Source organism: Pogona vitticeps, chromosome 4 (assembly GCF_051106095.1).
Source record: "Pogona vitticeps strain Pit_001003342236 chromosome 4, PviZW2.1, whole genome shotgun sequence".
NCBI classification, from domain to species: Eukaryota; Metazoa; Chordata; class Lepidosauria; order Squamata; family Agamidae; genus Pogona; species Pogona vitticeps.
The window spans coordinates 183,276,218-183,302,104 of NC_135786.1; the positions used below are offsets into that span (position 1 = coordinate 183,276,218).

The window sequence follows — 25,887 nt, forward strand, 5'->3', positions numbered from 1 at the left end:
ATGGCCAGTAAGAAGTTAGACATCAAATCTCTGAATTGCTACAGTTATCTCATTCACTTCAAACATAGAAGTGGCTGGCGGTTGAAACCAACAAGCTAGCTGCCTTGCGTCTCAGTTCTGGGAGAAAGGTGGAGTGTAGATCTAATACAAATTAAGAATAAACAGAAAATGAGCTATATTCTCCTAGTGTAAATGCACCATACACCCACGTTAAAGGCTTAAAATAAACTGTTGATGATGGTAAAACTATTCAGCAGCATGTAAGCTTTCCTTCCTAAGAAGTAAAGAGCCCTAACATAATTCCTGGGTTAATAAAAGTCCACTTATTTAACAATTTAACAACGAGAAGCCACAAGTTAAGCACACAGCTCAGCACATGGTATCCAGAATGGATTTTAGGGAAGTCAGATGTGGTAGGCAGAACATATAAACACTGAAATTATGAGGGAAAATATTCCAGAATCCTTAAAGTTTAGGTGAAAATTGCTTTTAGATTGCTTTGTTGGTGTAGTTCTTAGATTAGCAGTGGAGGACATGTGGTACTCAAGATTTGTTAGACTGCAGTTCTCATGAATCCTAGCCAGCATAGCTGATGTTGAAGGATGATAGGTGTCACAATCAACTGACGTCTGGAGGGTCACATGTACCTCATTCCTGTCATGGAGCTTAGATTGCATTTAGAAGATTGCTGTGCTCACAAGAGCCTCCTCTGCTCACCTCAAAGTATGAGCCATATTACATACAATTTTAATGATTTGGGACTAGATGACTAAGGGCACAATCAGACAGTGAGAAAGATGCACATCCAGATTACACTCAGATTGCCTGGAGCAATCTCTCTAGCAGTGGTCCACTGAGTAATCACCCAGACTCCTAAAATAGTAACCCTACTGCTGGATCAAGAAGGTTCAGCTTGGATACAGATTGGGGTCAGACTGAAGTGCAGTCCACTGAATGTTGTATTATCACAGGGAAATAGCTCACACCAGACCAAAATGCAAGCTATGTGCCTGTGTGATCACACCTGACTGCTTTTAGAAGAAATGTACCCTTAAGAAAAAAGTACTGTCTGCTTATTCTGATACAAGCTTACCTCAATATATGTTTGGCATATTAGTCTCTTAGTTTTGTAATTGGTCAACTGGGAAGATAGCACAGCTTTGTTTGCTTATCTGATGGCTCAGGCAAGATTTGTGAGCCTGGAAATATAACATTTAAAGACTAGAAAATAGACATTTGCATTAATATGTGATCTATTTCAGGACTCTTGCTTTAGAAAGGTGTTACATTACAGTTCTGGGTAACTCAGTGGTTTAGATTTTTGGCTGCAAAGCCAGGTTGGGTCCTTTTGTTTAGCATAGTAAGTTGCCATTACAGTAGACCCATTTGAATCAATAGGTGTCTCATTGACCAAGGGACTGGACTCAGTGGTCCATAGGGTTCCTTCCAGTTCTGGGCTGTGTTGGAGAGGGGTTTACATGGCTTATTGCACACTGGTCTGTAATTTCCTTCACTGCGAAGAATACTTTTGTACTCCAAGTTCTGATCTCCATATACTACCACCTATAGCTCTTGTTCATGTTCATTATTTTCTGGATAGTAGAGGAAAGACAGCATTTCAGTATCAATACTGGCAGTATCAATACTGTGGTCACCTTATGTAAACAGAGGGTTGTGTTGTGTGTGTCCCCCCCCTCCAATAATCTCCCTCTTACAAACTGTTCTCAATGCCACATTTTCCATGTGGTTACAGAACACATTTTTTAGTCCTGTATAAAATATATTTAAAATCCTGAATAAAACACAGCTTCCAGTGATCATAAAATCTACACCTCTGCTGCTGTGTGTCTATTATTCTACAAGGAAGCAAGAAGCTGTTTTTTTCTTACAGTGGCAAAATTTGCCAGTTAATTAATTAATTAATGAAGGAAGGAAGGAAGGAAGGAAGGAAGGAAGGAAGGAAGGAAGGAGTTTTAGAGAATCAAATGTTTTCACCTGGCACTGAAAAGCTAGTAAAACAAGTAACCTGCCAGCTATTGGCCGAAATCCTGTTGCTTAGCACTGCAACTAGAGTATGTCCATTAAATAAACAGGGATTTGGTGAGTCATCCCTTCCATAAGTTTAATTGAGTCAAATGGGTCTACTCTTGTTGGCAATTCCTATGCTAAACAATAGGATTTCAGCCATTATTTTGGAAATTCAGTGCAGGAAACGCCACATATATATACCTTCAGCCCTCTTTCCTCTGCATTTACCAGTCCTTTCTGGGGATATCAGCTACTTCGTAACATTCACCAACACAAAAGGGTTGACCTGTGTACTGACTGCAGTGAGTAGTGTTACAAAGTACAGTGGACCCTCTACTTAAGGAATTAATCCGTATTGGAACGGTGGCTGCAAATTGAAAAGTCTGTAGGTCGAATCTCCATTGACCTACAATGCATTGAAAACCGATTAATCCCATAACTGGCAGTTTTTATTCTATTTTTGTTCCATTTTGGTTTTTTTTCTGGTCTATAGGTCGATTCTTCGGCTGCAAGTCGAATCTATATTTTGTGGCCAGAGAAGTCTGTAACTCGAAAAGTCTGTAAGTCGAGCCGTCTGTAACTCGAGGGTCCACTGTACCTTGGCTATGCTAAGTAGCACATAGCAGTTGATTAACCTAACCCTAGCAAAGCTAGTAGCTTTGGCTGGAAGAATTGGACCAAGAAGTCTACAGTAACTTGAGGGACTAATTCAGCTCTAACAACCACTTGACTTAATACAGCAATGTCAGTCTTAACCAGAAACCAAAGGAAAATACAGCTGTGATAGTAGCTATTATAATCAGCTGTAATACTGAGATGTGAAAGGCAGTAGATAACAACTACTGTACATTATATCTTCGAAGTACATAGAAAACTTTCAGTTCCAGCGGGATTTAGATGACCAGAGTTTGCTAAGCATCTCTGGACTGAAAGTCACATTGATAACTTAAGATGTATGTAAAGGACAAGAAAACTCTGCAACAGAGTAAAAGAAATAAAATTAATGAAGTCAGAGCCGTGGAGTTATTGAGGTACATTGGCCAGGATCCAGCTAAGTGCAGAAAAATAGAGAGCATGCCATGTTTTATTCAGTCATTAATGACATACTCCATTGTGGAGTTGCAATCATAGCACAAGTGCAGCCATTACAAACTTTATTCCATATTCAGAACAATGCCTATTCAGCTAAATGGAAATCACACAAACATATAAGAATATCCCCCAATTTATGACAAAGATGAAAAAAGCATAGAAAAATTATATGGAGAATTAAAAGATACAAAAAAAGCAAACCTACATTTCATAATGGACATTTAAATCATAATCTGCAAATATATATATTTCTGGATATATTTGCAGATTATGATTTAAATTTGCAGGGGTGTGTGTGTGTGTGTGTGTGTGTGTGTGTGTGTGTGTGTGTGTGTGTGTGTGTGTGTGTGAGAAGTACAGATGATAGACACATGATTAACATAGAGGATGATTTGTCACATTCAAACTGTTACCAAGGAGATTGTGTATATAGAAATCTCAGCAAGACAGCACTAACAACACTATTGAAAAGAATGAAATAGATTATATCTTAGTTCATTAGCCATAGCAAAACTGTGTTAAGTCAGAGCAAATTTATCCCAGAACTGACATAAATTTAGATCAAAGTTCTTTCATTGCTGTAGTTTGTTTGTTTTTATGAGAAGCAGAAAGCAGAAAAAATATGGAAATTAAACAACTAAAGATCCAAGTGTACATACTCTTAAGAAAATTATTAATGGAGGCATTTATAGGACTGCACACTCAGATAGCTCTGATATAAATGCTACTTTAAACTGACATAGATATTAATAGATGTGGGTAACAATAATTTCAGAAATAGAAATAGAAAATTTTAAAAAGAAGTTAATAGCAGAAGGATGAACAGAGTTGAAATGAAAAAGACAGAAATGGAAAAATAAGGTAAAAGGTAAAGGTTCCTCTTGACAATTTGTCCAGTCGTGTCCAACAATAGGCAGTGGTGCTCATCTGTTTCCAACCCATAGAGCTAGCATTTTGTCTGCAGACAATCCTCCGTGGTTCTGTGGCCAGTGTGACTAGACGTGGAACGCCGTTTACCTTCCCAAGTCCGAGTCCCTATTAAAAACACGTTTTTCCCCAAGGAAAAAAAGGGAGGGATGAGTGGGTTACAAGTCCAGTCCAGTCGTCAGTGCAACTTAAGCCTGACTTGATAGCGAGTCCCATGATTCAAATCCCCGTCCCTGGGAAATAGTAATCTGAACAATCCACAGAAACTGAAAACCTAGAGAAGGCCTATGAGTTCTTCAGTCCGTATATTCTTTTTATTATTATTATATTCAAAAACAAACAGAAAGGAACAAAACCTGCATATTCAAGGAATTTTTTTAAAATGCTCACTATTGATGGATATCAATAATTCTCTCAGGCTTGGTGAAAATATGGGAAGTGAAAAAAATGGATATTCTGTCAGATGGGCTGAAAGACTGTTCAATTCAAAAAGAAACTGAACGATGGGATGTATTGTATAAATGGCAGCAGCTACCAGACAATGTTGGAATAACATAGAATAAAATTAAAATTAAATGATAAGATAAAAGCAGGAGGGTAATCAAACTGTGAAAAAGCAAAAAGTTGATATGTATTAGTAATATGAATTGATTGGATGACGTTATACTTTATGCTCTCCTATCCCCCAAAACCATTCTTCCTTCTCTATCCCCTCTTTCTTTTTGTACCCTTTATCCCTGTTCCTAAATAAATATATAAAAAAGGGAAAAAAATAATAATTCTCTCAGGCTTGACCTCAGTAACTAAATCACAGTGTGCTATCTGTCCATTAAAGACTAACAGATTTTATTATACCAGATGTTGATTCAGGGTCAGAAATCCAGGAATCCAGGATCCAAAATGGAATGCCCTTCACAAAAAATGGCAAAGCTTCTGGACTTCATGATGTTTATACAGTTGTATTAAGCTAATGGGAGATGGCAACTTGAGTGTCAACTTTTAGTGTACCTTTTCAATCATATCTATATAACAGAAATCAGTCCCAAAATTTGCTTGAGATCAACCTCGGTTACATTACCCACAAGCTTGTAACAACTATAAACTTAATAAACTATTGGCTTAAAGTTCTCTTCAAAATCATGTATGGCAGGATAAGAAGGAGTGTGAAGGGATAGGAAACATGCAGTTTGGTTTCCGTGGGGGATTTTTGAAACCAGGGAAGCTCTCTTCTACTTACATGTGCTTGAGGAAGAGATGCTGTAACTTGAATGTGGATGTATATGCTTTGCCAAAGGTTTGCTGGAAAGCCTTTGACAAAGTCCAACACGGCAAACAAAAGAAGTTGTTGGCAAACAATATCCTGATTCAAGAAATGGCCAGGGCAGCTTCCTTGAGATGAAGAATCTAACAAAAAAAATTAATTGGTTATGGGAATATATATATATATATATATATATATATATATATATATATATATATATATATATATATATATATATATTTATTTATTTATTTATTTATTTATTTATTTATTATTTGCCACATTTAACCCAACAAGGGACCCAAAGCGGATCACAATATTAAAATTCATACAATTTTAAAACACAATAAGTTAAATATTAAAAGATAAATTAAACAATATATGATTTAAAATACAATTAAAAGATTAAAACATGAAAACATAAAAAAATTAAAATTTCTGCTGAAATGGGGTTCAAGCATTCAGTTATAATTGTTAAAAGCCTGCCTGAAGAGATGGCTCTTTAGCTTTTTTTCGAAAGGATGAAAGGGAAGGGGCCATCCTGATCTCCTGAGGGAAAGTGTTCCATAGCCTGGGAGTTGCCACAGAGAAGGCCCTCTCCCGTATCCCCATCAACTGTACTTGTGCTGGCAATAGGACCAAGAGAAGGGTCTCCTCTGATGATTTTAATCACCAAGAAGGCGCATATAGGGAGATACGGTCCTCCAGGTAGCCTGGATCCAAGCTGTATAGGGCTTTATAGGTAATGGCCACCACAATCAGACATATGCCCTCAAAACAACCAATTGTGCAATTTGCTGGCAGAAGTGCTTCAGGGATTGCATTTCCGCCTCAGTCATTGTGCAGCTATCACAAGTCCACCCTTTGAATTGTGTGAATGTAGTAGCACAACAGGATTGTGGCCAATGTGTCAAAAGCAATATGCAAACGTAGTCATGTTCAGCTCACACATACAAAATGAAACTTTCTTATGTTTCCAACACTGTTGTCCCGAGATTTGTTCGCTCACCTGGAGGACCTGGAATTCTCTGAGGTGAGCAACCATCATGGAAACTGAAGGCCAAGAGTTCTGTTGTAACAGGAGAGCTCATGAATCTGTCAGGAGGCATGGCAGCCTGGATGCCTGTAGTTCCTCCTCAGAGTAAGTGGTGGAATATGCTGAGACTGTAGGTCCAAGTGAATGGGAATGCTCTGATTCCATTGCCATCACATCTCTAGATCAAGGGTCTCCAAACTTTTCACTGTGAGGACCACATAATATATTTTCCACATTATCAAGGGCCAAAGGGATGCCTGCACTTCCACACGCCTGCGCACACTCACACACAGGCCGGATAAAAAGGCAAGGCAGACCAGAGGTGGCCCGCGGGCCGTACTTTAGAGACCCCTGGTCTAGATCACTGGTTCTTAACCTTTGTTACTCAGATGTTTTTGGACTGCAACTCCCAGAAGCCTTCACCATCAGCTCTGCTGGCTGGGGTTTCTGGGAGTTGCAGTTCAAAAACACCTGAGTAACAAAGGTTAAGAACCACTGGTCTAGATGATGGGCAGATAATCACATTATGGGAAGAGGGTGCTAAGTCTTCTTGAGGCACTATATGGTAGGGATGAGGATGGGGTGGAGGTGATTGGCTGTAAGTTATATATACATTCCATGGCATGGAAGATCCAGCACACAATGCGTTACTGAGAATACCCAGAAAACTGAGGTCTCTGGTGGTGAGAAATAAACTATGAAATATGTCTCCATGGAGATGTGGCTCTATCTCCTGTTCAGTAAAGTGCTAATATGTATAGATTTAAAATGATATAGAGTAAACGTAATAAGTTTTTTTCTCAGTTGTAATTTGAAAAAAAAGTGTTTGAAATTTTGATTTTTATATGTCTGGCATTGATATTATTTCTAGAAACATTTTTATTGTGAAAGATCCATATGTAGGCGAAAGGAGCACATTTCTGATGCCTAGCAACTGCATCAGCAGGCACAGCAGTAGTATATAGCTCAAGAAATGTTTGTAAAATTACATTGCAGCACCAAGGTTAAAAGCCCAAAGATTTACTCATTTATTTATGAAATGAAAATTGCACCTTATAACTCTTTTCCTTCTCGTATTGTATTGGGTTTAAAAGGTGATTTTCAAAGATGAACAAAATAAAACAAAAACTGTAAATAGACTTTCCCTGCCCCAGTTTCCATTTTGACATACTGTAATACTTCGATAAGGCTACTGCTTGTTCCCCCTCACAGCAATGCCTGTGGCAGGCCAGAGAGTCTGGCTAAGTTTAATTGACTTTGTCATCTGCAAGCCCTTCCAGCACTGTCCAAAATAAACCCTAAAACCTCATTTTTGTTTTAACGAAAACAGATTGGCAGCCGTGTTTGTTTTTATTTTTTGTATTTCTAGGGTGACATTGATGCCCTTTGTAGACGACATGTTTCAAGAGCTGCATGAAATAAATATTTCTCACACCCTCCCAGCCCACATATCCAGCATACAGTTTTGCAGCTCTTCAGTAGTAAAGTGTTATTCTGGTGCAATTATAAATAAAAAATGAATGTAAAGAAAATATAGCTTCTTCGGGACTGCCACTCACTCTGTCAAATTAGCACCAAGCAATACTGGCTTTAAAACCTAAAACATCACACTTTTATTGGACAGAACTAGATAATGAAGAAATGAGAAATGTATCTGTCAGGCTTCTATGTTATAAGAAGTGGGAATCTTCTGATTTGTATTTGGCACTGAAATAAAGTGTGCAACAACATTCAGGATCTTGTACATCTTTTATTTTGTGTTTGGATCCCCACCACGATCACCAATTAAAATGCTGGGGACAATTTCCCTTGATAATTTTATGATTTTATATATTTTATACTGTTTTGTTTTTTTTGTAAGCCGCCCCGAGTAGACATGGTCTAGAGGGGCGGGGTAAAAATCAAATAAATAAATAAATAAATAAATAAGATATGCTGGGGTAATTGTTTTGTGTTTTTTTTGCTCCTAGACTACTATTTTATTATTTTAATGATGATGATGATAAATGTTTATTACAGTCAATGACTAGGAAGATAAAAATAGATTATTTAGATAAAATCACATAATATGAGATAATACCAGAAGACAGTGGACAAGGCATGATGATGCTTTTTGACATGAGCTTCCAAATGGCATTTGTTGTTGTCAAGACTCAGTACCTAAGTAACAAAGCTGCAGTAGTAAGTCCCACCACAATGAGATCTTAGATAAATAGCCTGCTCTTGTTTTGTTAACCAGAGAGGTATTTAAAAGGGATGGCTGTGCATTTTTTTTGTATTTCAGCAGAGCATGGGCATATTGGAACAGAATCTCTAGTTAGAAGAGCATCATAAAGTTGCACTCCTTTTATGTGATGCTTTGCTCTCACCACAGGCCAATATAGAGTGGCAAATTCTGCATCAATTAAGAAAGAGAACTGAAGATGGCAAAGATTGCCGTGAAATTTACATATGTTAATTTATAGGAAGAAATGAAAATCTAGAAGTAATTAACTCTAATTTTGTACACTTCACCAGCCCCCTTGCTAGTAGACAAGGGCCCCTGTTAATAGTTGCATGGGCTAGATAGAGCTTCTTGACTCACATCAGTTTTTATTAAAGTTATAGTGATGGTTCCTTCTGCCCCCCCATCCCATAAGGTTGAATTATAGTCTCTAAATTACTTGTCAGTGCGGGGGCCCAGTTAGTTTCACTGGGATTTCCCCAGAATCCAGGTTCTGAAAGGCAGGAAGAAGGAGGATGCTTAGGTCCAGAGCATAGCCCATTTAAATGAGCTCAAAATAGCAACTTGTCACTCCCTTCTCTCATGTGCCTCTCCAGAGCTGTGGCAGCATCCAGACACATGGCTGGATTCACCAATGCCTGACATGTGTCACAAGTCTATAAACATGGCAAGGGTAGCTAGCTTCTGGCATCCTCCCACACATCTTCTTCTTCCAAGATAGACAGTGACCCCCCTTGCCTTCCCAGTTCTGCTCCTTTATTCCCTTTGGCATCTTATCAGGACACTGTCTCTCCTGCAATTGCAGAGACTCCCTCCTGCTGGCCTGACCCTGAAGCAACTCAGCCTCTTCCCAGCTGCCTGCTACCTGTGTGCTAGGGCCAGGGTTGCTTTAATGGGAGTGATCACCCTTAAAGTGACCCTTCCATCTGTCAGGTAATTGCTCCAGTTTGGCCCCAAAAAGTAGTAATCCTACAGCTGGACCAATGAGGTCCAACTTGGGCATGGATCAGCGTTAGTCTGGAGCGCATTTCCTTGTATGTTGTATGAGTGCCAGGAAATAGATTGCATTGGACTGCAATCTGTTTTCCCATGTGATTTCCCCTGATGGGCAAAATCAGATTTAATGGGCTCTGTTCTTTGTTTCTAAGTTGGTCTACTAGTGGCATTTCTCCTTTCATGGGCAGAAAAGCTAATTTTTACAAAGAGTGACAAGCAGTGTGCCTTGAAAACAGTAGACAGGAGCTACAGTTTCCTGCTGTGAAGTATGGCTGCTCTCCTGTCAAGAGTTACTGCTGCAATAGGGCCTTGCTTGTAGGGCAGTATTTTTCTATCACGATGAAGTCTGTATTCTTACATATAGATTTTGCTTTACTGTGTAAACATGTTTTGTTGTGAACTGCTGTCAGATGCACTCATGTGCTCCTGCTATGGCTTTGGTCTTGTTCCATCTAGACTGTGTGAAAGTTCATTTCCCATCGAAACACAGAAAAATTGCAAAGGATCTCCTTTCCTTTTTATATAAGCTGGAGACTTGGAGTAGTACTTGTAATATAAAATTTAATCTTTAACAGTAACTGTTCTTCTGAACTCTTCACAATTCAGCTTCCAGTCTAGAGATCCAATGTGACATTTCTTCCATTGCAGATGGAGGGGGGAAAAAAACAATCCTGGCACACTGTTCATGTTCTTTCAAAGTGTGTGTTGCTTTCCGACTTAATTGACAAAGCCAGAAAACTATGAAAAGCTTCAGAGCAGCCTTCCTCAATCAGACATCTGCTAGATATAGGAACTCCTGAATAGCTCAGTGGTTTAGGCATCTGGCTGCAGAGCTAGAGGTTGGGAGTTCGATCCCCCACTGTGTGTCCTTGATAGGGGCTGGGCTCAATGATCCATAAGGTCCCTTCCAACTCTGCAGTTATAATACGGTGATGATAAATATATATATTGGACAACAATTCCTATGATCACTGGGAATGATAGGAATTGTAACCCAATATAAATGGAGAGTGCCAGGTTGGGTCTGAAGAAATTGATTTCTCCAGAAAAGCTCATATTAAAATATACTGTAGCAGTTGGTCTTTAAGGTGCCACAGCGGTTTCATCCTTTTTTATTTTTGCCTAACAGTTTGGGAAAAGCAGCTCTTTAGAAGCCGCTTTTTATGGTGTTTAGAGATCAGATATTTTGAATGAGTTCCTTTTCTCTGTCTGCAAAACAAATTTGTTAGATTTATACCTCACCTTTCCAATAGAAAGTAGTTAGCAGGTAGGAATAAAGAATATCCATCCATAAAACATCACAGCTGTAATAAGATCAAGAGCAGAGGAGATACAAATTTAAAATGGCAGTCAGTTTAAAATATAATTAAAATAAAATACAGAGCAAAAAAGAGAAGATCAAGTTCAGTGGGATGCAGGTGGTCTTTGTTTAAACATAAACCTTGTTTTCTTTCAATGGAAAGCTATCAAAAGAAGGTAGAGTAGAAAATGCTCTCCCCCCCAATCACTGGATCAGCATCCTCAGATTCAGTTATCTGCTGCCTGAAAATATTAAACAACCCCCCCCAAAAAAACAGAGAAATACATACATGTATTTCCGTGGTATATTCACCAACACTAGACACCAGAGGCCTATCTGTCCAATGTCCACCATCTTGAATGCTTTGAATGTTTTAAATGTTTTATTTTGATGTATTTTTATGTTTTGAATTTATCGCTTTTTTATTTTTTTTATTTAAAAAAAATAGTTATGTTAAAATGTACTTGACGGTACTTATATGCTGCCCAGAGTGGCCTCAGCCAAATGGGCAGTATAAAAAATGAAACAAACAAACAAACAGAGGGAGCCAGAGGCAATGCTAGTATGTATAATGTTTGCTAGTTTAGTGTTACCTTGCCTTTGGAACAGTCTGGCCCCAGAGATCTGTCTGGCTCCCTCGCTGAGTGTTTTTAAGGGCAGTCTTAAGACCTGGCTCTTTAGGCAGGCTTTCCCTCCTGTCGTCACCTGATTATTTTCCCCATCTTGAACTATATTATTACTTTTTTATTTTATTTTATGATATTGTTTTTATTTTATCTATTATTGTTAGCCGCCCAGAGTAAATTTCAGTGTAGATGGTGGGATATAAATTTAATAAATAAATACTGTAGATACTTTGCCGTTATTGCCATCTGCGGGGGGGGGCTTGGAAGTGATCCCCCATGGATACCATGGACTTACTGTAGATTAGCTTCTCATAGTGCAAAGTTCCAAAATTAGGGTGTAGCTACTGAACAGGCTTGCTGCCAAGGCCAGCTAAATACCAATACTGGTCCAAACCAATTTGCTGTTTTAGGTGCAGTTTGCCCCCCCCCATACCTTTCTTTGCCACCTATGTCTCCCAGCCCCCCCCCAAATCCACCCCACTGATATTTTCCCCCCAAATATTTTCTATTTAATTGTTTTTAAAAAGGGAAAAGATGATAAGGTGAAAATCATGGAAATAGATACAGCCCCCCAGGGTCCAGGCCATATCTGACCCCACGACTTCTAGATGCCACTTCCCCTTGGAGTAGCACAGTGGTTCTTAACCTTGGGTAACCCAGGTCTTCTTGGACTGCAAATCCCAAAAGCCCCAACCAGCACAGCTGGTGGAGAAGGCTTCTGGGAATTGCAGTCCAAGAACACCTGGGTTACCCAAGGTTAAGAACCACTGGAGTAGCATAATACAAGTGGTTCACTCCATACCTGTTTTTTTCTGTCATGTACTGTACTTCTGTAGAATAATAATGGCAACAGGAATAATGAACAAATTGCAACTAATACATTTCTTTGTTAAAAATAACTTGAATAATACCTAAAATATGTATTTCTTTTTCAAAAAAAGTACATGTTTTCCTGAAGCAAAGAGCAAGATGGCACCCCATCATGTTCTATGTACAAAAGCCAACTGGAGTGTCAATTTAATCTTTCTTCAGCGCTGATGATAGTGTGGCATCTTCCCTCATGACTGCATGGCAGGTTCATAGCACACAATTCTGCTTTAAGAATTTTGCTGCTGCCTCCCAGCATTTGTAGGCCAGTGTCTCACTTCACCTAATGTTAGGGCTGGCCATGTTATGGGCACAATAGGTGGGAGCAGAACAGAGGAAAAGGATGCTTTAGAAGATGACAGCACCCAGGCAAGCTTGTATAAGAGAAGGCATTGCTTTAGCTGGCTTGTTCTCAAGCTGCCATATTAGAGAATATTTCAAGGACTGAACATGAATTGTTTGAGGAAATCATTATATGGTATTTATAAATTATAGCCTACCACGATAAATTGGAACTAGCTCTTTGCATTTGACTTAGAAATGGACCTAAGAATTGGCCTTGCAATAGCTCCTGAAGCAGCTAAAATTTCCAAACATCTTCAAAGGAAGTTTCATATAGAATGGATGGCTATTGCCCAAAGTTTAACTGAGGCATGGGTGATTACCCAAAGTTTAACTGAGGCCCCATGGCCCCGAGTTCACTCAGAATGGACTATTATTATACCATTATTATTCTATAACATACTATTATTTATTTTATTTATTTACTCAGGATTCAGGATTTGTTTGTTTTTAGACTACAGATCTCAGAGCTGGAGCTGGAGTCCAAGACACACCACTATTTTTCTGCACATCTGTATTTTTAACTTTTCTCTTTAATTAAAATTAAGATACAGGAACATTAGAGCATGTTAGTAGGATCATTCAGTCAGTATCTTCCTTGTGTTCTATCTGATGAATGCTCCTACTCTGCGGGACCTCCACGGCAGCTGAGAAAACAAGCCCTGGCTGGTCTCCACCCTCCCGTGTCCGAAAGAGAAATGGAAGCCTCAGAGGTGCACCTACTAGAATATGGTTATTGATACCACAATGATTGACTGTGAACAATGAAGCAAGCAGCTAAAAGGGGGGGGGGGACCTAGCAGAGTAGGCACACATTTAAAGCAAAGTTTTAGAAGACCATGTGCTGTGTTCTCAGGCGACTGTGACTATTCTGTCCTTGTAAACTTTCTGTAAGATAACAGCTGTGTACACAACTCTATAAATTGGCAATGTGACAACAGTACAAATGTATCAGCAATTCCGTGACCCATGTCATTACTAAAATATGCTTGATACAGTTGAATAGGCTCTATCGTCTACAACTTTATTCTTCATTTCCTTCTGTGTTTTTCATTTTATTTTATGGTACAGCAGGACTCAAATTATGCTTCTGAACACATGGTGAATCAGTTAATCCTTGCAATAGGGTAGTTGCACCTGCTTGAACACTACCAAACCAGAGTCAACAGACACCAGCATTTGTGATAAACTAAAAAAACTGTTTTGCTTTAGACAAAACTAGTTTCTGCATGATCTTTGTGCATCCCAGACTTTTTCTGTAGGAGAAAGACTATCATTCACATTTTGTCTGTGTAGGTGAAGACTGTTAAAACTTCTCATTAGGGATGCAAGTCCTCACATGTTTTCAGAAGTGAAGCCAAGGACTTGCTGCATTGTTCTTCTTGCCAAGTCAATTCAGCATGATGAACAATATTTTAAACAGATTGCCTAGGCTTTGTGCAGCAATGTGCAACTGCACATACTGGGAAGTATAAGAATTTGAAGCATTGGATAAGTTATTTGTATCTTTCTTAACAATCAGACCATCCTTCGTGATCGCTGTGTGCATGTACTTTTCTTCTCAAGGGAAAAGGACATTTGTTTTGTGCAGATATATTTCACACAAATTTAGAGGAACATTAATGGTGAGGGCAGTGGTTGCCTGAAGGAGGGGATACTTGTGGGGTTTTAAAAATCCTCATGTAGGTATCTCTTCATATTGAGACAGTTTAAATTGACAAGGAGAAGGAGTTTTTCACATCCTTATTCTTCATGTCATCTGCTTAATAACAACCCATTTGATAATTGTTTTCTGTATGATGAGCTTTGATTCCTCTCCCCAGGTTTCTTTCATTGTACTGAGCAAAATACAGTGGTGCCTCACTAGACAGTTACCCCGCATGACAGGTTTTTTGCTAGACATTGACTTTTTGAGATCGCCATAGCGATTCGCAAAACAGTGATTCTTATGGGGGAATTTCACTGGGCAATGTTTGGTCCCTGCTTCGCAAACTGATTTTCGCTAGATGACGATTTTGACAGCTCCTTCCGCGCTCTCAAAACAGGTGTTTTCGGGACCTAAGCTTTGCAAGACAGCGATTTAAGCAGCTGATCGGCGGTTCGCAAAGCGGCTTTCCTATGGCCGATCTTCACTAGACGACGATTCTTCCCCATTGGAATGCATTAAACAGGTTTCAATGCATTCCAATGGAGAAATGCTTTTCACTAGACAATGATTTTGCTAAACAGCGATTTCAGTGGAACGGATTATCATCGTCTAGAGAGGCACCACTGTATCTATGTCTAGCTTCTGCTTCAGAAGAGGACTAGTGGGTTGAGTGGACAGAATCGTTTGCTAGCTGCATACTCACCTAAAATTATCCACTATTCAAGCTGTGACTTCTGTGTTTGGGGGATAAATAGTTCAGAATATGATGCAAAGACTATCTTATAACTCCAAACATTTATTTTAAGTTATTTACATCCTTCCTGTCAAGTATCGTCTCCTCACCAATACCTTCCAAGTGTCTCATCTTGTAAGGCACATCCTCCATTTCCCAGAGTTTGACCTGCTCTTTGAGTGTTGAAAGGATGAGCAGTTAAAAGACATGAGCAGATGGGACCTTGCAATTCCAGTGAGGGAAGACTGAACGACTTAAAGGTTAAACAAAAGTGTGATGTTCCTGTTTCAAGAACAGTTTCTCTTTGGGCACTTTTAGACAACGTGCTTGTAATTGGCTCCCACAAAAGACACCCACAAGAGGAAATTTATGCATATACATATATATTTGTCCCTGTTTCCTCTTGATAAGCCAGATTATATATTCATACATACTCATATATTCATGCAGCATACTCGTATCTTATTAAAATATATGACTACTGTATTAAGCAGCTATTTCAGAAATTAACCTAATGTCTGGGTTAGCAACATTTTTAAAAGAGTTATTTGTATTTACTGGGATAAGCATTGGCTTCATGTACCCTTCCCTCAAATAACCAGCATCTGTTTTGTTTCTGATCAATTGGTAGCCCTTCTTTTCTTACCCTCACAAAAGACAAAATAAATCAGTATGTTAATTCAGGGAAACTACTTGTTACAGGGGGTGCTTTTACTTGTCCTTCAAGATCTGTATTTCTAAGTCATTTAGGCAAATCACCTCCTTCACACTGATACTTTTCAGAGTTTAAAGGTAACTAGTTGTATATAATTAGCTACCTAAAATGAATTCCTTTATCCAATAATAACGTTTCACAACATTACCTTATGATTGTAACTTAACAAGGGATGATGTCACTCGGAGTTTCAACTATAACATTTTATTCATGGGGTTCTTTTGGCAGTGTGTAGAGTTGGGGGAAAAGCTTGATTCGGAGGTTCATGCTGGTTCATATGTATGGCACCACAGGTGCTACATGTTCTTTTCCCCTGCCTCCCCAGCCAATGACCCACTCACTAGTCGGAGTGCGCTCCTCTCCTCCTCTTCTTTGGCTGTTTGACCACTTCCTCAGAGAAGGAGGCAAGACAGACCAACCCTTTGCAGGAGCAAAGAGTTGGTCTGTCCTGCCTCCTTGTCCGAGGGGAGCAATCAGCCAAGGAGTCAAGGCAGGGAAGCCCATGCTCCTGCTGGAGAGTGGTTGAAAAGCCAAAGAGGAGGAAGAGATGTGCATGCACTGGCTGAAGAGTGGGGGATCCAGCTGTGGAAGCAGGGGAAGGGAACATGCAGCACTTGAGGTGCTGCGTATACAAACTGGCACAAATCTCTGAACTGAGGTTTGTGCCCATCTCCAGTGGTATGGTCTCACTGACTGAATAAAGGCCCTGCATATACTAATACATATGTTCCAAGTTCCTTTGTACAAGAGGATAATTTTTAGTGGCTTTACAGGCATATGTATGTTCACATACTCACCAAAAACGCAAGTAATGGGATATGACCAAGACCAAGAGATCGTTTCAATCGTGTGCTAGCACAGTTTGCAGGCATAGTGTTTACCACTACAACATAGTGGTTTTGTCCGTGTACATTAAAACAATAAATACCTTTAGGATTCTGGAAGAGGCATGACCCTTTCCTCTTCCAGAGACAGTCATGTACATGGCCACTTCTCCCATCAACATTTGAGCATTGGTATCTGCAGAAATATTTTGGAGGAGAGGGGTCAAAACTCCACAGAACTTTGTAGCTGGAACATGTATTTATAATCTGTGGTGCTATGACATGGTTGTGCATTTTGCCTCTGTGTAAATGGTTTATTGCTTAAAGTGATATTCCATGCCACAGTCATGGGAGAAAAATCAGGAATTTGACAGCACTAATGTAGAAAAGGCTTATATTCAACTTTCGCTGGAGATGCACTGTGAACTCTAATAACTTTTTATTTGCGGTCATAGACATTTGGAGTTCTCTTATGTTTTCCTATTGCTTCTTCCATCTTTTTTTTCTTACTAGAAAAAAAATACTATATGGTAAGGATGGAAAGATGGGATAGCTGTACAGTGCCTTTTCATGCATATCACTAAAAGTTATCTGTTAGGATACGCCATAAATTTACTTCAGACAAGGAAACATTCATACACAAATGATCATTTATTGAACAGCTTTTGTATAAGCATTAGTAGATCAGATATTACAGGCTAAATTCAATAGGATGCTCATGCATGTCAAAGGATTTCCCTTTCCTACTATGAACACCTCCCAAAGCCTCCTGAAAAGTGATTCCAGAATGTTTCCAAAACCTCAGGATCTGGTTTTGAGGTTAATAAGGGGATTTCCCCCCACACACACACACACTATTTGCTCTGGACTCTGCTGTTGCATGCATAGATACCCAGTATCTATGCTGGGTATCTATGCATAGATACTGGGTCATAATCTGTAAATGTGATAACAGGGTCCTGTACCCATTACTGTGAGCTTCCTGGTGGAACCTCTATAGCCAGAGTTCACTTGTGCTGTTAGCCAGAAGATACTGTCCTCTGCCTTATCAAGGTCTTGTGGTGAGTCCATGCTTCTATCTTGCAGCTGTAGGAGATCTACGCATTATATTCATTTCTCACAAAATGAATATTTATGACTTCTTCATGCTGTTTGTTTGGTAATTTACTTTCCATCTCATGGAGAAGTAATGTTCTGCCAAGTACCAGTCTCTGCTTCCGGAAAGTTTTAGGCACTTAGATTGATTACTTGAAAGCTTTTGTAGTGTGAGGACAATAAGTATTTGGAAGTGATTTGGAAAGCGTCCAAACACACATTTGCTGCATTCTGAGGGTCAGACTTTACGTGATGCTCGGTATACAACATATAGTTCCTGCTGTTGTTTTTGTTTACTTTGCAAGGCTGAAATCCTGCTGGTCAGCACAATATGTTGCACTAAAGGAGTTCCATTGAATCAGTGGGGATTTGTCGAGTGAGCTCAGTAAGTTCTATTGGTTGAAATAGGCTACGTAAATCACAATTAGAGTAAGCCCATTTGGCTCAATGGGACCTAGGAAGGAGTGGACTCATCAAATTCACTGGTTCAATGGACCTCTTCTGATACTGTATGGTTTACTGTGCTGAGCAGCAGGATTTCAGCCATTGCAAAGAACTCAGGGATCTACATGTGGAAAGGGGAGATATAACTCTTCCCTAAGCAATCACTTTTCTTCTAACCTCCCCAAATTACTTCCACCATTCATCTGGTGTTGACTTCCTCCTGACTTTATTCTTGGAACCCTTCTATTAGTAGAGATGCAGCCAAACAGAAACTCATTAATTCCCCCTGTTGAGATAAGACTCTAAATTGCAAAAGGCAAGTGGGCTGAATGATCAATGGCTTTGAACAAACTTGGAAACAAACATGTTTTCCACTTGCTGTAGCCAGTGATTAGTATGCACATTTTAAGATGTACAATTAGTATCCTTATTTGTTCAAGAATATGTGAATGATGAACAGGAAAAAAAACACCAGATTTAGAACAAGAATGAAATCCCTGATTTTATGGCACATGGAAGTAACTCCCAATGAGTGCAGTAGGGCTTACCATACTTTCAGGAAAGTGGATATAGAGTTGCATGTTGTACGGTAGAATATGTGTGTGTCTTCGTTAGCTACATTTCATAATAGCAGCAAATCAAATGATTTGTGTATATAGAATGCATAGTGAATGGACAGCAATGTTCTTGTGTTGTGATATGTCAGAGAGAGAGAGACAAATAGACTAACACATGGATTTTTCATTACAGCCGTGATAACAGTTGTCTACATATTGACTTTTTAAAAATGATATAGAGTATATGCAGAGTATTATTTTGTTGCCTACAGCACAAGAGCTATGCAGACTTTTTCTAAGTACTGTAGAGTGTTGTTAGGAAAATAGGTTGACCTCAGCCTCGTTCCACAAGTTTATATAGTCCTTTTCCTGTGTTTGAGTTGAAATAATGTGAATTCTAATAGAAAGGGAAGTTCTGTGATTCTAACTTTCTTTCACACTCATCTGCAATAGGCTGGGATTGTTGTTTAAAGGACCTTCATCAAGGGACAATTTATGAATCACTTCTTAGTTTATGTATGCTCAGCTGAAGAAGTGCATTCTTGACCACAAAGTGTCCCTTTCTTTTAAAGGTTGCTTTCTGGTTCTCTTAGGTAGCATTATCTTCAATATTCTGTACCTTGGACAGAAGTATTTGTTGAGAATTTTGATTATAATGTGTGCTCTCATAACATCAGCAGATTAAGGAGATATTGATTAGCAGAGATACTTATGATACTATGACACTGAGAAAGTAAAACCAACAACTTAGTCTATTTACATATACAGTGGTGCCTCAACTTACGAACGTCCCGACATACAACCATTTTGAGTTGCGACCAGCTCTGGCCACAAAAATTTGCTTCGAGTTGCAGCCAGAAAAAGGCAGGGAAAAAAGGTGGGGAATTCAAATTTGCTAACCGGTGGTAGGCGAGGACTGTTTCTTTGTAGCTCTTTCACCCCAATGGTTACAGTGAGTGCGTCGGAGGAGGCTTCGGGCTGCCTGGATCTGCTTTCTGCTCCTGAGTAAGTACATTTACTTTGTTTTGCAGAATGGGTTTGGGTTGGGGGGTTATGTTTCTGTGCTGTGATGTTCTTTGTGTTTTGGTGTGTTTTTCCCCCCAGCCCAATCGCGTTCGGGCTGGCTGTGTGTGGGGTGTGTGTCTTTTCCCCCCCATCCCCATGGCATTTTGTTGGGGCTGGCTGTGTGTGTGTGTGGGGTTGTTTTGTGTGTTTTTTCCTAGCCCCATCACGTTCCGAGGGGGACGGCTGTGTGTGGGGGTGTTGGTTTTGTGTGTGTTTTCCCCGCCCCATCGTGTTCCAGTGGGGTTGGCTGTGTTTTTTGTTTAGGTAATTTTTTCCCTGGCTCCGATGCGTTCCGATGGGGCTTGCATTGGGGTTTTTGGGGGGTTTTGGTAAAAAAAATTCCAGCCCCAACATGTTCCTATGGGGCTTGCAGTGGTTTTGTGTGTCTGTGTTTTGGTGTGTTTGTTTTTCAGCCCCAGCACATTTCTATGGGGCTTGCAGTGTTTTATTTTATTTTATTTTTTAGTGTATATTTTTTCTTCTGGAATGGATTAATCACGTTCCAATGCATTCCTATGGGAAATGGTGCTTCGACTTACAACCATTTCAAGTTACGTCCATCTTCTGGAATGGGTTGTGATTGTAAGTTGAGGCACCACTGTATAGATAGAGAATAGACATTCCTCTGACAGCATAACATGACACGAAGCAACACACGGCATAGGAAAAAGTGATCTGACTTACAGTAGATAAAGATGTTCATTTTACACATGGATTATGTACAGTTCTGTGACAATCAGAAAATACATTACTTCATTTTCTGCTACACAAAGTTTCATCATGTACACAGCTGTACAACATTAAGTCTTAATCCTTGATACCCACACCTGAATACAATCAGTACAGTGATTCAGGTAAAATCAGCCATTTTACATTTAACTATTCAATGTTAGTGAAAGGGACATGGTGGCGCTGCGGGCTAAACTGCAGAAGCCTGTGCTACAGGGTCAAAAGACCAAGCAGTTGTAAGATCGAATCCACGTGACGGAGTGAGCTTCCGTCGCTTGTTCCAGCTCCCGCCAACCTAGCGGTTCGAAAGCATGCAAATGCAAGTAGATAAATAGGGACCACTACGGTGGGAAGGTAACAGCATTCCGTGTCTAAGTTGCACTGGCCATGTGACCATGGAAAATTGTCTTCGGACAAACACTGGCTCTATGGCCTGGATGAGCACCGCCCCCTAGAGTCGAACATGACTGGACAAAAATTGTCAAGGGGAACCTTTACCTTTATTCAACATTAGTACTGTATTTAATACATTTTCATATCAAAATTTCAACAGTATTTACCTCCAGAAATGTTTATATACTCAACAATCACTGAGTTTCCTTCTTGTACTCCTTAATATGGCCTTTCAATATATAAGGTTACTCACTGCTATTGGCAGCACCGTTGCTATGAAATTGACATTTTATGTATGTAATCAGAATAACCCCCACTACTTCTTGATTTGCCGTTTAGAGTTTAATTACTCTTTCCACCACTTAATAATACAGTAAAATCAAAATTGTTTATTAACCTGTCTATTGACTTGTTAGCTGCTCTGGGCTCCCATGAGGAATAGAGGAATATCAGGGAGAATGATGATTATGATGATAACAGTATCCCATTACCATATGATACATATTGCACGCTGAATATATTTCACAGGCTAGAAATATTAAGGCCATCAGAGGAACACACTTTCCGCTATGGGTAACTCATTACTGTTATGAGGTAACAAATAAGCATTGCACAAATTGAGCCATTTGGTGTGAGTGTAGCATACATTGACTGCAGAGGTTATTCTTATTCAGGAGTGTAAATATTTTGCAACAGCCATGCCAATAATTCATATGGAAATGTTCTGTAAGGCATGCATTTGCAGAGTAGATTTTGGAAAGAAAAAAACAAGGCACATTTTGAAAAAATATAAATTCTTCAGATATTATTTATCACTTATTTTAAAGCAACAATGGAAAAGCAGAAATCTCATAAAAGCCATGAATTTCTGCCAACACTTCTTGGAATGGTGCCCCTGAAACACTTGTTCATTATCTTAATGTTAACATTCCTTTATTATTTAGTTACATTTATGACCCCACTTGTGCTCCAGCTCATGGCAGCTCTTCTTCAGCAACCTGGCAAGGTAAAACTGGATGAGAAAAATTGATTGACCAGAGAGGTGACCCAATGAATTTCATAAATAAATGAGGACTGGAGGGTCTGCCATTTCCAATACACCAACTAACACCACAAAATTATATACTTAACTGGTGGTAATTGAAGACAAAGGCTTAAGTTAAATTGCCATGTACTTTATATGTACAGCTGAGATACTTCCACATGCTTCTGCTATGGTCTGCCTCAAGTTGTAATCACAAAGTTTTGGTCCTGATTTCCACAGAATTTATTTCCATGTAGAACTGGAAATATAATCTGAAAACATTAGCCTTGGACATGTCCATGCTTGGAGCAAAACAATAAAAACGACATGTTTACATACACGCATAGACACTTCATAGCCCCCATCACTACTTCAATTCAAGTTGATCTTTTTAATGTTTTTGTTTGTTTGTTTGTTTCTACCCAGCCCATCTGGACCTAAGTCTACTCTGGGCAGTTAACAATAATAGATAAAAGTAAAAACAATACAATAAAATAAAAACAACAGTAATAATATAGTTCAAGATGGGAAAAATAATCTGGTGATGGCAGGAGGAAAAGCCAGTCTACAGAGCCAGGTCTTAAAAACACCCAGTGAGGGAGCCAAGGATAAAGGGTGGGAGGAAGTGAAATGGTATTTCCTTCAGCATGTAATGCTACTTCAATTTCTTCTCATAAAACAGATCTTGAATGTTTGTATCATGCACTAATCTCTACTTGCTTCACATTACAGAACTTAAGTGGGAAGGGGAGGGGTGGTGTATTCTTAAAGATAGCAGTCAGACAGTGTATTTGCTAGACCACACCAGCCCATACCTAAAATGTTCCTACCCACTCTTTTCTGGCACCTGTCAAGAGCTTCTACATTTTGGTGCTGATAGAATCATTCTAGTTTGGATCAGTCCCAATGTGTATGATCGCTGGAACAGATCCAAAGCATGCCTTCCAGTTTCAATTCCCAATATCATGAAGTGGCTTATAGGTGAGCCACTTCAGGATACTGGCAAATTAATCACTTCCCGTACTTGGCAGAATGCAGGGGATTTTTTTTAAGTAGATGGACTATTACTGATGCATTGTACCAGTTATAAAAATATTTTTGAAATCTTTTCTTTTCCCTGTCTGAAAGGGCTGGTTGAGAAGCCACTCACAGTTGAATCTATGGTGGTAGCTTCAGGTGCACCCTGTTTCTTGACCTATTCTTTAACGAGAAGGCAAAGAAAATATTTTTTTAAGCTGAAACAAAACAAGTTAATTATGCAGGCTACACATTGCCTCCCCAGCAAGCTGGGTACTCATTTTACCGACCTCGGAAGGATGGAAGGCTGAGTCAACCTTGAGCCAGCTACCTGGGATTTGAACCCCAGGTCGTGAGCACAGTTTTGGCTGCAGTGCAGCGGCTTAACCACTGTGCCGTGAAGCTCTTATTTAAGCTGATGCAGTATATCAGCTATTGTCTATGTGCAGTTTTTTAAAAAGTCACTTGCCTTGCCCTCTGCCAAGCAGAGGAAGTGATTTATATACCAATAGCCTGAAGCAGCTTGCTTATTAGGCTACTTCATGATATTGGTAGGAGTCATTTCCACGTCAATGGTCAGGTTTGATTACATTGTTCTAATCAAGCCCAACTGTTGCCAGGTGGCCCACACCATTTTGCTCCATGCCACTATTGTAGCCACACCCACAATTTGAAGAGTTCCATGAATGCCATCAAACACCCAGTTTTGCCCTCTTTCAGGAGTTTTACAGTATATGTATGCAGTGGTTCCATCAGCCATCAATTTCTATCAGTCTTTGCTTCTCCATTCATCGCTTAGGATTTCTATGGAAGTAGTTGTATGATATTGTTTAAAGCTGAAATGGCTTAAATTCAACTTATTCCTGTTACTTTCTTCCTTTCTTTTCCTTTCTTTTCCATTCCTTCCTTTCTTTTTCTTTTGGCAACTGCATTCTTCTCAGTAGGCAGTATTTAGAGTTCTTGTCTGAAAAAATGAAAATGATGGGATAAATCTGATTGTTTACCTTAACAAAAGTAGGCCTATTCAATCGATGGAACTTTGGACAAGTTCTGTAGATTCAGTTTTATTCTGGCTGGGGTTCATAACTGGATTTTAGCCAGTGCTTTAAATATTTTTTGTTAATTTTTATGCCCCGTAAGAAAAAAAATTGAGCCCACCTATTTACTTTTTAAAAATGGTCACCACTGCAGTCTCCTTGTATCAAAGTAATGTCTATTGCATTGCTTGTCTCACTGCCATAATTGCAAGTGAGTGCTTTTAGTAGGTATTACAGCAAGAAGCCTTGCTTTGGACTGCTCTGTCAATCACTGTAATGCAGAAGATTTATTCTTCAAACTTGAAATAAGATGACTTGAGCAAATGAACTGGAACAGCTGACTTCCTGTACACTACTGAGTTTTTTTTTCATAGCTACGGGTTACTTGCTTGTTTGTGCTTCTTTTTTTTATAGGGAGCTTTTGGGGGATTCGCTTGCTTTAACTAAGTGTTCAGTCATGTTACAAAGTCTTGTCACTGTTAATCACAGAGGAAATATAGATATGAGGCAACGTCTCACTGTTGTTTCCTTTCTTATTTTCTTCAAGAATATCTAGTGAACATTCCCCAAAGCTTCAGATCCGGAGCCACAGTTACTTGAGGGCAGTAAGTGAAGTTTCAATCAATCGGAGCTTGGATAGCCTGGACCCTGCAGGCCTACTGACGTCTCCAAAATTTCGTTCCCGGAATGAGAGCTACATGAGAGCCATGAGCACTATTAGTCAGGTGAGTGATGTGTGTCCACAAATTGGGGGGGGGGGGGACTGTCAAGGTGAATGTCCTGTGGTTCTGATGGGTATCAAAAGTATATAATAAACAGGTTCTTGCATTGTTCTTAAATAAAAATAATTATATTCCCTTTTAATACATGCACAGTGGCTTATATCCAGGTTGGGCACCACGTGTGAGAGGAGAGCTCCAGTTTCTCCTCTCCTCGCTTGATTTTCACTTTAAATTCATGCACATTCCCATACGGAGGCTAGAAAAGGCTTCTTGATCAGGGTGGAATATGAGGAGAGAGGAGGGGAACATTTGAGGTTTTTTTTAAACCTCACACATGTGGAAGGGGAGAGAGCAATGGCATGTTGGGCATATAATGAGGCACATTGTTCAACTCCAAGAATCTTAAGATGGGGAGCGGAGTTGCAGCAGTTGAGCTAGGTAAGACACAACAAACGTACGATAGTCTGTTACCAGCTTCTAGTGGATGTCTTGCAAGAATAGGTCCTATGTGAAAAATGTTTTAAATATGAAAACCTTTGTGCCAAGAATATGAGTGATGCCTGTATTCTAAAGTGATGAACCAACTATAGAGTATTCTTTATTGATACTCTAACCCAGTGATTCCCAAGTGTGTTCCCAGATGTATTTGGAGTAAAACTCCCAGAAGCCTTCATCACTACCCTGTTTTCCCAAAAATAAGACCTAACCTGAAAATAAGCCTTAGTATAATATTTCAAGATGCGCATAATATCTCTACCCCAAAAGTAAGCCCCAGTTAAGTGAAACCCTGCCCTCCACCATTGTTCAGCAACCAGAAGATGACACAACCATATTTCAATAAATGTAGATAGTGGTACATGAAAAAAAATCTCCTGAAAATAAACCCTAATGCATTGTGTGTGTATATGTGTGTGTTTTGTGGGTTTTTTTGGGGGGGGGGGGGTTGAGCAAAAATTAGTCTTTTTTTCGGGAAAACACGGTAGCTGTGCCAGCCAGGATTTCTGGGAGCTATAGTCCAAGAACATCTAGCCACCCATGGTTGGGAAGCATTGGTGCCCAGAAATGTATCTTATGTCATTTGGGCATATATAGAAAGATCTGTTCTACAAGAAGAAGGAAAGGATAATTCGGACAGATTATTTTACTTCTAGCATATCTAGGCTGGCCATGTGTCATCTTTTTGGG

General features: G+C 39.4%; 1 protein-coding gene across 8 annotated transcripts in view; it reads left to right on the forward strand.

Moving 5' to 3' along the window:
* The window catches only part of DLGAP1 (DLG associated protein 1), a 435,006-nt gene that overhangs the window by 324,428 nt on the left and 84,691 nt on the right, over positions 1 to 25,887 (forward strand). For all 8 annotated transcript variants that reach the window (XM_020794518.3, XM_078391586.1, XM_072998818.2 and 5 more), the window contains one exon: positions 24,528 to 24,705. In XM_020794518.3, the coding sequence (XP_020650177.1) occupies positions 24,528 to 24,705 (178 nt within the window). The remainder of the gene's footprint in view (positions 1 to 24,527; positions 24,706 to 25,887) is intronic.